This window comes from Nicotiana tomentosiformis, chromosome 4 (assembly GCF_000390325.3).
Source record: "Nicotiana tomentosiformis chromosome 4, ASM39032v3, whole genome shotgun sequence".
Lineage (NCBI taxonomy): Eukaryota > Viridiplantae > Streptophyta > Magnoliopsida > Solanales > Solanaceae > Nicotiana > Nicotiana tomentosiformis.
In genome coordinates this window covers 10,836,179-10,850,862 of record NC_090815.1, presented here as the reverse complement: position 1 = coordinate 10,850,862, position 14,684 = coordinate 10,836,179, and the positions used below count along the sequence as shown (strand labels likewise).

General features: G+C 36.9%; 1 protein-coding gene across 1 annotated transcript; it reads left to right on the top strand.

The window, feature by feature from the left end:
- The first annotated feature begins 12,969 nt into the window (after positions 1-12,969).
- On the top strand, positions 12,970-13,434 carry LOC138909250 (uncharacterized). Its single transcript, XM_070200436.1, has one exon. It carries the CDS (start codon positions 12,970-12,972, stop codon positions 13,432-13,434), a length of 465 nt encoding a protein of 154 aa, XP_070056537.1.
- Positions 13,435-14,684: the final 1,250 nt, after the last annotated feature.

Genomic DNA, 14,684 nt, shown 5'->3' with positions numbered 1-14,684 from the left:
TTTTCTAGCCGCTATATATATAGTATATATACTAATTATATACGGTTATATAGAAAAAATTGTACGGTTTACACATATTATATATATATACATTCGGCTATTTTTAGTTTAAGGTAGCTATTTAGGCTTCACTTAAATCTCAAAAGTTGCCATGAAATTTGGATATTAATAAAAGAGTGTGACAAGTCAGAAGTGGTATCTTTATAAACTAAGATTATGTAATTCATAGGCCAAACTTGATTAGGGCGAGATAAAGGGGTATCTCATGATTTGAGTCAAATTGTTCAATTGAGCTCCTAGAATTAAGTGGTGTTAGGGCATGCCAACAATTGCTTGACTTTCTTCATCAAAATTCTGACTAGGCATCTTTAGCTAGGAACTAATTGTTACACAAATAGCCGGTCAAATTTAATTCTTTCTTTTTCTAGCCGATATATATAGATTATATGTTGATTATATACATACATGATTTATACATATATTATATATTTGCCGGTTATTTATAGGTTAAAAGATTGTGTGAGCGGCTATTTGGGTTAATTCTTCAGGAAAAAAGCACGAATAAGCATAATATTTTGAACAATTTAATCAAATGAATCCTCAAAAGTATCAAGAGCAAAGATTGATGAATTTTGTACAATTGATTAGAAAAATAATATATAGTTAACCTTTTTGTCACATATTTTTGTTAAGAAAATGAACTTTGTGCGTAGCTAATTTGAAAAGCTAACGGAAGTGGTCGGAATTTTCTAAAACCATATGAGAATATGGACTATACACTCACTAATATGAGATTTTTATCTCTGTTCATTTTCTAACGCTGTTTACATTTAGAATTAATCATTTGAATCGAAGAATAACATAATATGGATGGACTAATGTTCGGGTTAGATAGCCCTATATTAAGAATGAGTCACCAATTCACCATATTAAAGCAATATGCCTAATTCGAACTCAAAATTTAGTTCAATTAATAAGGATGGCTTAAATTCATACTTAGTGATATTATTAACATTATTTTCATGGTAGGCATATAAAAAAAAAAGAAGTATCTACATAGTGACACGTGTCAATGTACAAAAATACTAAGTACTATCATAAATAATATATGAGGTTGTAATGAAATGGGACAATTTAATTGTGAGTGGTGGGGAGAAGATGTAATTGCCAAAACCTCTTAAGTCTTAACTTCTATTGCGAGGTGTAAATGCCATTTCAGTACTGTTTGACAAAATGACACCAGAAATTGGTACTCCCTATTTATATTTCCAGTAGCATATGATTGGTTCTCACTATTCATTTTTTGTTTCTCTTCCATTCTCAACTTCTTTAACCGATTATATATATATATATATATATATATATATATATACACTTTATTTTTCACTTTTATTTTTATTTTATTAATGATGATATCAGTTGAGCTAAAAAAATAAAGTGAGGATACATATTGACAACTTCAATTTGTTTGGGAGTGAGGTGTAATTATTTTTATTATTGGACGATGAAAATGAGGATGAGGGAATTGGAGAACTATTTTTTAATAAGCGGGGGAGGAGACTATTTTTTTTTTCTTTGTAGAATCTTTTTCCGTTCTTTCCCTTTCACCATTCATTTCTTTTTTTATATTCTTCTCTCATTTCATATTTTCATTTTTTTCTTCTTTTTTGTCTTTTTCTCATTGCCAGATTATCGTGTGTCTTACTAGTAATATGCTGAAAATAATTTAGCTTCAACAGGAGTAGTACAATAGGTTTGAGAATTAAAATTTTGGGTTTAATTAATTGTTGATTTGTAACAACTTTTATAATTTCAAGGCCCAAGGAAATTTAATGTTTTACTATTTTTAATATTAATATATAAATATATTTTTTTCATGTAAATTTATTTGATACGCTTCGGTATTTATTCGGTACGGTTCGGTTTGGTATTTTTTCGGTTTATTTTCATAAAATAAAAAACTTACCTTAATTATCGGTACAATTATAGATTTACATAAAAACCTACGGTTTTATTAAAAAAAATTAAAAATTAATTCGGTTCGATACGGTACGGTACGGTCCGGTCGATTTAGTTGATTTTTAAATATCCATTGATATCCCTAATAACGGAAGCGGGGGAGGAGAGTATTTCTCTTTTCTTTATATATATTTTATATTTATTTGATCAGATGTATGAGTAAATGTACATCGACTATAAACAAAATAGGGAAAAAGATCAACTCTATCCCTCTAAGTCTGTTAGGTAACCCAAAATCTCCAACATTCCTTTTATTTAAATTACTTATTCTTTTTCTTGATCTACTATTTTCAGAAATTATTATTGATATGAATGTTAAAGATACTAAACTATATATATATATATATATATATATATATATATATATATATTCGAATATATTTTATAATTATGTGGTTAATATAGAGTTTGGTCGACTAACTTAAGAGTGCACAATGCATATGCATTTGATTAAAGCAAAGTTGAATTCGACAATGCAAAGTTTCTAAGGAACTTCAACTTCTATCGCTAATACTTGCTAAGTCTCAATACCTTTGGTGTAACGAATTTATTAAAGCTGGGGTGTTGTGAATACTTTTGGAATTTAGACAAGCTACTTAATTTAGATTTTTTAATTTACTATATTTGTTTTACTAACCGCTGCATCATTTTAGTATTTCTTTCTCTTATTTTTTTTCAATTAAGAAAGCAGCAAAATGCCAACTACTTTAAAAATAGTGGATCAAGAATAAAAATAAGTGACTTAACTAAAATGATTTGAGATAATTTTGGATCATCTGATGGACTGAGGGGTAACTTTTTAAAGTTACCTGATGGTAAGGGTAAATTTGGTCGGATAGTTTAATGGTATGGGTGAATTTGGCCGAATAGTATAACGGAGGTTATATGTAGACACTATTCAAAAGCAGAAGAGTAAATTTGGACCATTTCCAAATAATTTAATATTACTCCCTCCGTTCACTTTTACTTGGCACGTTTTGATTTTTTACGCCCCTTAAAAAATAATAAATGAAGTGCAGAATTCACCATGATACCCATATTGATTGATGCATATTTTATTGAATTTGAGAAAATAATTTAAAATGAGTAATAAATACTGTGGGTATAAAAGAAATTTTTTTTTTCCTTCTCTTAATATGTGTAAAGTGACAAGTAAAAATAAAAATCTATTTTCCCCTCCACTGAAATTTTGAAATTTTATCCAGTTATGTTCAATAGCGTTGCCGATTCTTGCCATGTGTCCACCCACATTTTTTATTGTTGAGATTCAATTTTGTGATATACAATTTAAAATGGTAAGACAATTATGAGGAAAAATTATGAAAAAAAGGATAATGCTAACGTGCCTGCCATCTTTTATCACTTTGAAGTTTTATAGCTGCAAAATGCAACATGTGGGCCCCGTCTTTTTATGTAAAGAAATATTTTGTCAAAACATAGGCACATGTACAAATTTTTCCAGTTAACTATATCTCTATTATTTGTTTGTTTTAATCATTTGGCACATGTACAAATTTCTTATTCTTTTGGTCATGGCCACCGAGTTTAATATTAATGAAGTGTTTATTTTTACTTTTTAATGTACATATTCATCTATTAACGTACAAAAATATATTTATGTGTGGCAAGTAATTCTTTTCTGCAGTCAAAGAGTACAAATATTTCAAAATAAAAATTTAGTGTAATATATCTTAGTTCTATTCTTAATTGCTTTTTATAGCCAATATTCTTTTCAAACATATTATAGCATTTAAACAATTTCATATGAATTTCATTATCCAAGACCTCTTGTGTCAAGATAAAGAAACTCTTACTTGTCTTTTACTGTGTTATTTGTTAAATTCCTTTTCTCAAAGACAAGTGAATTTTGGTGGCAGCAGATACTTAGGTGGAAAATAAATGCTTTTGAAAAATACCATTCTCCTAGAAAGATATTTAGAAAATTTCTTTAAAAAATGTATGCACACTCCGTATTTATGTCGAACTATATTAGGTAATTATGGATGATATATTAAGTAAAATATACATAAATTAGTCTAGTCAAGACATCAATGTGTAGTGTACGAAGAACACATGACACATATTTATTAATTTGATATAAACATAAAACGTAAATAAATCTTTCTTTCATTCTAACTGTCTGAAACCGATTGGACAACTATGTAGTATGTCACGCTTTCTACTTTGTTTGTACCTTGCATTCCTTCATTAAATAATCGAGAGGACTTTACAGAAATACTATTTAGGCAAAATGACCTCCGTCGTACTTAAACTTGTATCTGTTTGTCAATTCGGTAAGTGAACTTAGAACTTTTTTATTTAAACACTTCAACTCTATAAAATACATATAATTACAACCTCTGACCATTGATCATGCTTATGTGGCAACAAGATAACTGATGTGGCGATAGTGCGTGATGCTCACGCTGAAAAGGAGCGTGAAAATATTTTTTAATTAAAAATAATTAAAATTAAAAATTATAAATCAAAAGAAAAGAAAGAAGTAAAGAGAAAAGAAAAATCCAACCTACTTTCTCCCTCCAACATCCCAACCTCGGCCTTCCATCCCCTTTCTTTCTTTCCCAATTTCACCTTTTGTCATTGCTCCACTATTTATATCATCTTCATTTCACCACAAGTGCGTTTAACCATGGCAGTACCCACCGAAATCAATGATCACTCCTTCACCATAATAGAAACATCACTATGGGAGGCGAATGAATAACTGCAATGGGTGGACCATCGATGGAGGTAGAGATGATAATAAAACTACTTAGAAAAATATGATATTGATGGACAAGTAAATAAGATCTATATTAGCCATTTTTTATCTCTTTACCTCAATCTCATCTCTTACTTGTGCAAATCATGGAGAATTGCAAAGACAAGTTTTTTTACGAAGAAAAAGGTTAGTTATTTGAAGAAAAATTTCCAGTGATATTTGAAGGTTTTCAGGTGAGTTCTAAAAGAAAGAAGAAGGGGTACACACAATTATAAACAATCTTACAAAAAATAATTATTAAAAAGGAAAGAAAGAAGTGGGACCCATAATTTACAAGTGTCAAGAAAATAATATGTGAAAGACATGGCAATAGAAAATGTTAAATTTTATCCATGTCAGTAGCGATTGAACAACACTCATGGTCGTGTGTGTTTATTTATAGTCATTTAGTTAAGTTGGGGTGTTAAATGGGAAAGTTCTAAGTTTATCTAAGTTTAAATATCCCGGAGGCCATTTTACCTACTATTTAACACAGAGATGTACTTATCAGTACTGAGCCGAGGGAGGTGGGTGTGGAAGTAAGGCTTGAATCACAGGTCATACCAAGTAGTAACAATTTCAAGTACCTTGGGTCGGTTATCCAGATGGGAGGGGAGATTGACGAGGATATCACGCACCGTATTGGAGTGGGGTGGATGATATGGAGGTTTGCATCTGGAGTCTTGTGTGATAAGAGAGTGCCATCGATACTCAAAGGTAAGTTTTATAACGCGGTGGTTAGACCGACCATAATGTATGGGGTTGAGTGTTGGCCTGTTAAGAACTCACATATCCAGAAGATGAAAGTAGCAGAAATGAGGATGTTGAGGTGGATGTGCGGACACACTAGGATGGATAAGATTAGGAATGAAGATATTCGGGAGAAGGTGGACGTGACTCCCATTGATGACAAGATACGGGAAGCGAGACTCAGATGGTTCGGACACGTATAAAGGAGAAGCCCAGATGCTCCAGTAAGGAGGTGTGAGCGGCTGGCTTCGGAGGGCACACGAAGAGGTAGAGGACGACCTAAGAAGTATTGGGGAGAGGTGATCAGGCAGGACATGACGAGGTTACAGATTTTCGAGGACATGACTCTTGATAGAAAGTTATGGAGGTCGAGTATTAGGGTTGTAGGTTAGGAGGTAGTTGAGTCTTCCTTACTTCGTACCTTTTTGAGGCTAGTCTGGTAGGGTTTTGTCGATATCAGCTAGTGGTAATGTTGTGTCTTACTACTCCTTTGTTTACCATAGTGCCGGGTCTATGTACTGTCTATCGCGTTTGCTTTGTATCTACTTTCTCATTTCCATGATGTTATTTTTTCTATATTTTCTATTGGTGATACTAATATTGTCTCTTTTCATCTTCTTGAGCAGAGGGTCTTTCGGAAATAAGCTCTCTACTCTCTCGGGGTAGGGCTAAGGTCTGCGTACACACTACCCTCCCCAGACCCCACTAGTGGGATTTTACTGGGTCGTCGTCGTCGTTGTTGTTGTATGTGCTTATCAGTACTTTGGTTCTTCCGTACGGGCAAAGAACCGAAGTGTGATTCTTTTTGACTCAAAGAACTAAAATATGTGGGAAAAGAATTTGGGGATCATAATATGTATAGTTCGGTATTTCACCGTGCTATACCTCTACGATACGTTTGTCCGTTAAGGTATAGCACGGTGCAATATCGCTCTATATTTGAACTTTAAAATGGGCGGTAAGGTACTATAACGCGGTATATATGCGCACTATACCTAGATAAAAAAGCGTGCAAGCCTCCTTCCCCAGCTGAACACTCCCTCCCCCTCCCCCCGCCATTTTAAACCAAAAACAACTCGGTTGGAGCCCACCGGTCCCACAAAAAGTGTAGATTCTCGGTCCCACATCGTATATAAGACGTTATCTCGTAGTGGGGTTGCTCGTTTCGACTCCAAATAACCAAATCTTCAACTTTTCAAAAAATTAAAATCGAGGTATTTCGATTTATTTTTTGTTAAAATTCATGTATAAAAAATGCCTATTAGTAGTTTTTCACTATGTCCTATGTTATTTCGTGATTGTTTTGCGATTTAATTAATTTGTTATTTTTTATCCAGATTATATTATTAGTGTGCTAAAGAAATTAGTAAAATAGAAAAATTGTTATTAGTTATTAACAATAATGTTAATTACTTAATATTTACTGTGGTATATGTTTTTTCGTGATTGTTTTATGATTAAATTAATTTATTGTTTTTATTCGGTTTAGATTAGTTATTTGCTAAAAAATTAGTAAAATAGATAAATTATTATTTTAGGAATAATTAATCTTATTTAGATGTTATTGTTGTACATATATGAATATGTGACTTTAGTACCTTGTAATGGTGTCGTGTGCAGTGCTCGTATTTGTAATGTAGTGACCTTTTAGTGTAGTAAAATGTAGTGCCCTTTAGCGTAGTATCTTTTTAGCTATTGAAATTAATCATTTAATTATCTATTAAAATCAAAAATATCTGAAAAAGTTGATAGTTCAAACACAAACTCTCTTGAATCTAGTCAACAAACGTAAGAAAATAACATTAAAAAATAATAATATTTGTCAAACTAAGTATTGTTACATGAATATTTAATAATTAAATCTTGTATAGTTATAAAAATTAATTATTTAATATTTTGAATTTAGACACGATCCCTTGTGAGGGCATCCACATACGACATACTTGGCAAATGATCAAGGTAGGGAATCTCTTCGGAGACGCTTTAGCTTTTGGCCTGTCTCCCTTTCCACTATAGCATGAAACTTCTGAAAAACTTGAAACACCTAATCTTTGGTTTTCAAAATATAAACCCATAATTTTCGTGAAGCATCATCAATAAAAGAAACAAAATATTTGTTACCTCCCATCGATTCAATTTTCATTGGACCACAAACATCAGAATATACCAAATCAAGTATATTTAATTTTCTTTCAGGCGATGTCTGAAATGAGACTCTATGCTGCTTACCAAATAAACAATAGTCACAAGGTTTTACCGTTGTACCTTTGGCATAATAAATGAGTGATTTCCTGTCAAGAATCTGCAATCCCTTCTCGCTCATATGACTCATTCTTTTGTGCAACAAATCTGCAGAAATCTCATTTTGTACCGTGTTCAATTCACCTTGGCATATTTTTGCATTTGTCTTGTACAACGTGCCACGAGCAAATCCCTTTTCAATCACCAATGATCCCTTGGTGAGTCTCTACTTTTGATTTGCAAAATAGTTCTCGTATCCATCTCGGTCTAAAGCAATTCCCGAGATCAAGTTCATCCACAAATCAGGTACATGTCGCACGTCTTTCAGAACCAATGTGCATCTGACATTTGTCTTGATACAAATGTCACCAATCCCCGCAATCTTTGAGTAACTTGTGTTACCCATTCTCACAAGGCCGAAATCACCTACTACATATCTGCAAAAAGATCTCTTATCGGTGTGGCATGGTAAGATGTTGTTGTATCAACTACCCATTCCGACTCTGGACCTGATAAGTGCATGCATTCCTCTTCCTCGTTTATAAAGAGGATAACATTATCATTGTTTTGCACCATGGCGGTTGTGTTGTCGTCATTCTTCTGGTCTCTAGTTTCACCTTTGCCCTTCCTTGGATTTGGGCAATCACTTTTGAAGTGACCCGGTTGATCACAATTGTAGCAATTTCTAGCTCTTTATTTGGATCGGTTCTTAGACTTCCCACGAGCTCCGGACCTACCACAGTTGCTCGAACTCCTTTGATAACTCCATCATCTACCTTCTGTGATGAGAGCATGTCCTTGATTTTCTGGCTTCTTTCTCATCTTCTCATTGAGTAGAAGAGCCGATGTGACATCTTTTAACTCAATAGTAGTCTTACCGTGCAGGATGGTTGTTGTCAGATTATCGTACAAAGATGGCAATGAGTTCAACTGCAAGATGGCTTTATCTTCTTCCTCGATTTTCACTCCGAGATTGGCGAGCTATGTGATTAGTCCATTAAACACATTTAAATGTGACAAAAAATCCGTACCTTCACCCATGTATAGGGCGTATAGCTGCTTCTTTAGGTATAATTTATTTGTTAGCGTTATAGACATGTATAGGCTTTCCAACTTTGTACAAATGACACGTTTATCAACGATGTTATTTACCACATCATCTGATAAGTGCAACCTGATTGCACTAGGAGCCTGACAACTAGGGATTTTAGCCTATTATTTGCTCTCTTTTGCTTAGGTTTTGGGTAAAAAAATGTTAAAAGGTAGTCCCGAAAACTAACATAATGTGCTTGCTTGCAGGGTTTGGTCAAAATGAGGCAAAGAAGCCAAAATAAGCTCATGAAGGAGTCAAAATTGCACAAGCCAAAGGCTGAAACTGAACCGCGAACCGCGATGGAAAAGCGCGGCCGTGTAGGGTTCACCGCTGAGGCGGATAATATTCCGCGGTCGGCGAGATAAAGGTTCAGAGAAGCTGCAATCCAGATAAAAAATCACCACTGACCACGCTACAAAAGCGCGGCCGCGAAACCAGTGGCGCGGCTGCGAGGGAAATTACGTTGACTGCAAGAATCGAGGTTCAAAGGCCTTGAAATCTTGGCTCAAACAAAGAACGCGGCCCCGCATCTACATTACGCGGCCACGAAGTTACCAGACACGGACGCGGTGGAAATTCCCCTGGGAGCGTGATAAAAGGTTCAGAGACTTGGCAAGTGAAACCTAACTAAAGAACGAGGGCCGCGAACATAATACGCGGCCGCGATTGAAGCTAACGCGGACACGAATGTATTTACGCTGTCCGCGAAACCTAGTCCAATCCAAGACCAGTATTGAAGAAACGCAGACCGCACTTATTATTATACGGGCGCGGAAGCTCAAGCGCGGACGCGGTCAGAATTACGCGTCCGCGAATCCTCCACAGGGGCATTTTTGTTCGAAAATTTTAGTTGTGTATAAATAGATCTTTTTGACATTTTTAGATTAAGTTTTGTAGAGCAGAGCACGTGAACGACTGGTTTTTCCCCTTTTGGGCAATTTTATATTAGATTTACCTTCAAACTTTAGATTTTCATCTTGTACTTTAATATTATGGCTTATATTTCATCTTTACCTTTGATTTCTGCTGTATTCATGAGTAGATAGACCCCATAGCTAGGGTGGTGACCCAATCCTAGTGTGGGTATTTAATGGGTCTTGAATTTTAAGGCTTAATTGTTTATGGGTTAGTGATATTTAGCCTAATTCATGCTAAAATTGTAGAATTAGTGGTTGCAAATACTGATTCATGCCTTTATGACTTAGGCTCTACTTGAGAAAGAGAGACTATGTCTAGGAAAATTAGGCTAACAAGGAATTGGGGTGAACTCAAGAGATTGATAGCTCCGACTAAAGGGTTAAACCTAGAGATAGTAATACCCGACTTGAGCCAATTTCATTTGGATTGTACGAACACCCATTTGGGCTTGAGAAAGCCAAATCATGCAAAGTCACTCAAACTACCGAGAGGTCTAGAGTGAGAACTTATGTGTGATGGTTATATCATGACCCCAATCGTAACAAGCTTGTCCTAAATTCTTGACACCCATTAGATACTCAATAGGCGGAAGTCACTACCCTAGTACCTTTTAACACTTCAAAACTTTCACCAAACAAATTGTACTTAGCTTACACTTGGCATACAATAGTATAAAAATTATAATAGAATCAATCACAAAAATATTTGGAAGTGCAATTAAAAACAACACGCACATCTAGATTAGTTAGATACCCGACTCCAAACCAAATTAACTCCCTGTGAAAATCGATCCCGACCTCATCGGGTAAAACTGCATCGACCACTCCTTGCTACTATATAGTGGTGTAGGTTTGGCCACGATCACTTTTTGGCGCCGTTTCCGGGGAGTTAGATGGTATTGACTATCTATCTAACTATTGGTGTGTCTTGTTTATTTTTTTCTTTCCTTCTGTTTTTGTAACTTTTGTGTATCTATCGCTTTAGGTATCAAATGTCTCATAATGATGCTCTCGGACAAATTTCTTCCGAGGGAGGAGGTAGATGACAATGGTGAGGATGAGGTTAATCTAGAACCTCAAGTCCAAAGAAGAGGCCGCCAGGCTAACGACAACATTCCAAACCCTCCCCCACCTCCTCCACAGGCAGCACACCTGGTGCTACCCAATGAAGGTTACGCAAGTGCGATTGTCCCGCCCTGGATTCGGGCGGGCAATTTTCAAATTACAAATGTCATGCTGACCTTATTGGAGCAAAGGGGCTTCTTCACTGGAGCTCCTCATCAGAACGCATACAAGCATCTAAAGGGTTTTGTAGACACATGCTGGGGGAGCAAGCAGATGAATATGTACGAGGACGCTCTGAGATTGAGACTTTTCCCATTTTCACTTAGAGGGGAAGCTTTGGACTGGCTCGAGAGGCTACCCAACCACTCCATACACACTTGGGATGAGTTGTCAGAAAAGTTTACAGCAAAGGTTTTCTCACCGGGTCATATGGAAACATTGAGGGATGAGATCTTAGCCTTTAAATAAGAACCTAATGAACCCCTACATGAAATCTGGGAGAGATACCGGACAATGGTCAAGGAATTCCCAAATAATAATATGACTGAAGCAATGATTCAGCAGACATTCTATAGGGGCATCAACACGACCCACCAGTGTGTGGTGAATCAACTAGCTGGAGGAAATTTTATGAAGACGCCTTATGCCGATGTTTGTGACATACTTGATGAGATGGCTGACACATCTTCAGCTTGGCAGAGTCGGGCAAATGTTCCTCAGGGTGACCCTATTATCATCCATCTTCACAAGGAACTTCATGATCATAGACAAGCCATATGAGTTGACAACTACTATGAATCAGTTAGCAAAGGCCCAACTTCAACAAGTTCAAGGGACAACACAAGTAAATGCCATGGAATGGGTAAATGTCATGGTCAACAGTAGGAAACAGTGTGGTCAACAAGTGCAAAACAATCAAGATCAATATGAGCAAAGTGGCAATGGTGACAATCAAGACGATTCTTATGATGATCAAAGTGAGGAAGTGTTATATGCCAATAACTACCAAGGTCAACGGAGCAATGCTCCAAATCAACAATGGAGATCACAAGGGAACTATCAAAATTGGGGCAACCAAGGCCAAGGGAATAGGAACAATGGCAACAACAATAATCAGAATTGGGGGAACAACAACAACAATTGGTGCGGAAATGGAAACCAATGGGGTTGGAATAATAATAATCAAGGCAACCGGGGATCGGGCATCCAAAGGACCCCGATGTATCAACAACCAAATAATCCTCCTCCATATTCGTCTCAAGGGCAAAGTTCTTCAAACAATGAGATGGGGCGAATAGAGAATATGTTCAAACAAATACTGGAAAGGAATGTTGACTCCGATGCCCAAATAGCCTCCCATATTACCTCTATTCGCAACTTGGAAGTACAACTAGGTCAAATTTCTCAAGCATTGAATACTTTCCCTAAGTGATACGGTAGTAAACCCAAATGGTGGGAACCATACATGCCATGCTATGGCGGTGACCACAAGAAGCGGTAGAGGTGGAGATACCAGTACTTCTGATCCAAAGAAGATTGTGAGTGAAGATGTTGTGTTGCAAGAAGATGATGAGGTTCAAGCCAATGATGAGAATATGAATAATGAAGTGAGTATCGAGAGCAATGACAACATGGAGGAGACTTAAAATGATGTGAACCCGTCTAGGGAACACGTGATAGACATACCGGAAATGGTAGTGCCTAAAGCCAAGGCCCCTTTGCCAAGGCCTCCTCCACTGTATCCTCAAAGGCTTGCAAAGAAAAATAATGAAAACCAATTCAAGAAGTTTATTGAGATGATGAAAAGTTTTTCAATCAATGTGCCCTTGGTGGAAGCTCTCAAACAAATGCCGGGATATGCCAAGTTCATGAAGGACTTGGTAACTAAGAATAGATCTATGAATTGTGAGACCATCAAAATGACTCATCAAGTGAGTGCCATTGTGCACTCGATGGCTCCAAAGCGTGAAGATCCCGGTGCCTTTACAATTCCATGCACCATTGGTAGAGCTGATTTTGCAAAAGCCTTGTGTGATCTGGGAGCAAGTATTAATTTGATGCCATATTCCGTGTTCAAGACACTTGGTATTGGGCAACCAAGAGCTACTTCCATGAGATTACAAATGGCGGATCGGACAATGAAAAGGCCGCTTGGTATTATTGATGGTGTTCTAGTCCGGGTCAACAAGTTTATTTTGCCTGCTGATTTTGTGATTCTCGACTGCGAAGTCGACTATGAGGTGCCTATAATATTAGGGAGACCTTTCCTAGCAACAGGAAATGCATTGGTGGATGTGGAAGTAGGGGAGCTCACCTTCCGAGTGGGCGATGAAAAAGTTGTATTCCACATGTGTAAAACAATGAGGCAACCAAATAGCAATGAAGTTTTCTCTTTTGTGGATCTTGTGACGGAGGTGATAGTTGATGACACGAGTGCCATGATCAATGTGGAAGACCCTTTGGAAGCTGTGTTTCTAAACCATGAAGATGATGAAAAGGAAGGCTTGGTTGAATATGCAAATGCATTGCAAGGAATGGGATCCTACTCATATGGGCCCCGTAAACTTTCATTGGACTTGGAAAACTAGAAGACTCCACCAACAAAGCCCTCAATCGAGGAGCCACCAACGTTGGATTTGAAACCTTTGTCTTCACACCTTAAGTATGAATTCTTAGTCCCTTCTTCCACATTACCTGTTATTATTTCTACTTGCCTAACTAACGTGCAGGTATACTCCACCCTTGCACTGCTTCAAAGAAGGAAAAAGGCAATTGGATGGACTTTGGATGACATTCGGGGTGTAAGCCCCGCCTTTTGCATGCACAAAATTATACTAGAGGATGATGCCAAACCCTCCGTGGAACATCAAAGGAGGTTGAACGAGGCTATGCAAGAGGTCGTCAAGAAGGAAATTGTCAAGTGGCTTGATGCAGGGGTTATGTACCCTATTTCGGATAGCTCATGGACTTCACCAGAACAATGTGTGCCGAAGAAGGGGGTATGGCTATGGTCACAAATGAGAAAAATGAGTTGATCCCCACTCGTACTGTCACCGGATGGAGGGTATGTATGGACTACAGAAAGCTGAACAAAGTGACCCGCAAAGACCACTTTCCATTGCCCTTTCTTGATCAAATGTTGGACAGACTTGCCGGGCATGCCTACTATTGCTTTTTGGATGGGTACTCACGATACAACCAGATTCTCATTGCACTGGAGGACCAAGAGAATACCACCTTCACATGTCCGTATGGAACTTTTGCATTCTCACGGATGCCATTTGGTTTATGTAATGCACCGGCTACCTTTCAGCGGTGTATGATGGCAATATTTATGGATATGGTGGAGGACGTCCTCGAAGTGTTCATGGATGATTTTAGTGTTGTGGGGGACTCATTTGAATAATGCTTGGATAATCTTGACAAAGTGTTGGCCCGATGTGAAGAGACCAACCTAGTGCTTAATTGGAAAAAATGCCACTTTATGGTTGATGAGAGCATTGTCCTCGGTCATAATATCTCAAAGTACGGTATTGAAGTGGACAAAGCAAAGATTGAAGTTATTTCAAAACTCCCTCCTCCTACTTCCGTCAAGGGAGTTAGGAGCTTTCTTTGGCATGCGGGGTTCTACCGAAGTTTCATTAAGGATTTCTCAAAAGTGGTGAACACCTTATGCAAGCTGCTAGAAAAGGATGCAAAGTTTGTGTTCAATGAAGATTGCATGAAAGTTTTTGAGCTTCTCAAGTATAAATTGACAACCACTCCCATCATCACCGCACCCAATTAAAACTTACCATTTGAGCTCATGTGCGATGCTAGTGACATTGCGGTAGGAGCA

Excerpts from the sequence above, each read along its gene's own strand:
- LOC138909250 (XM_070200436.1), top strand. The coding sequence starts at position 12,970 with ATGGCGGATCGGACAATGAAAAGGCCGCTTGGTATTATTGATGGTGTT.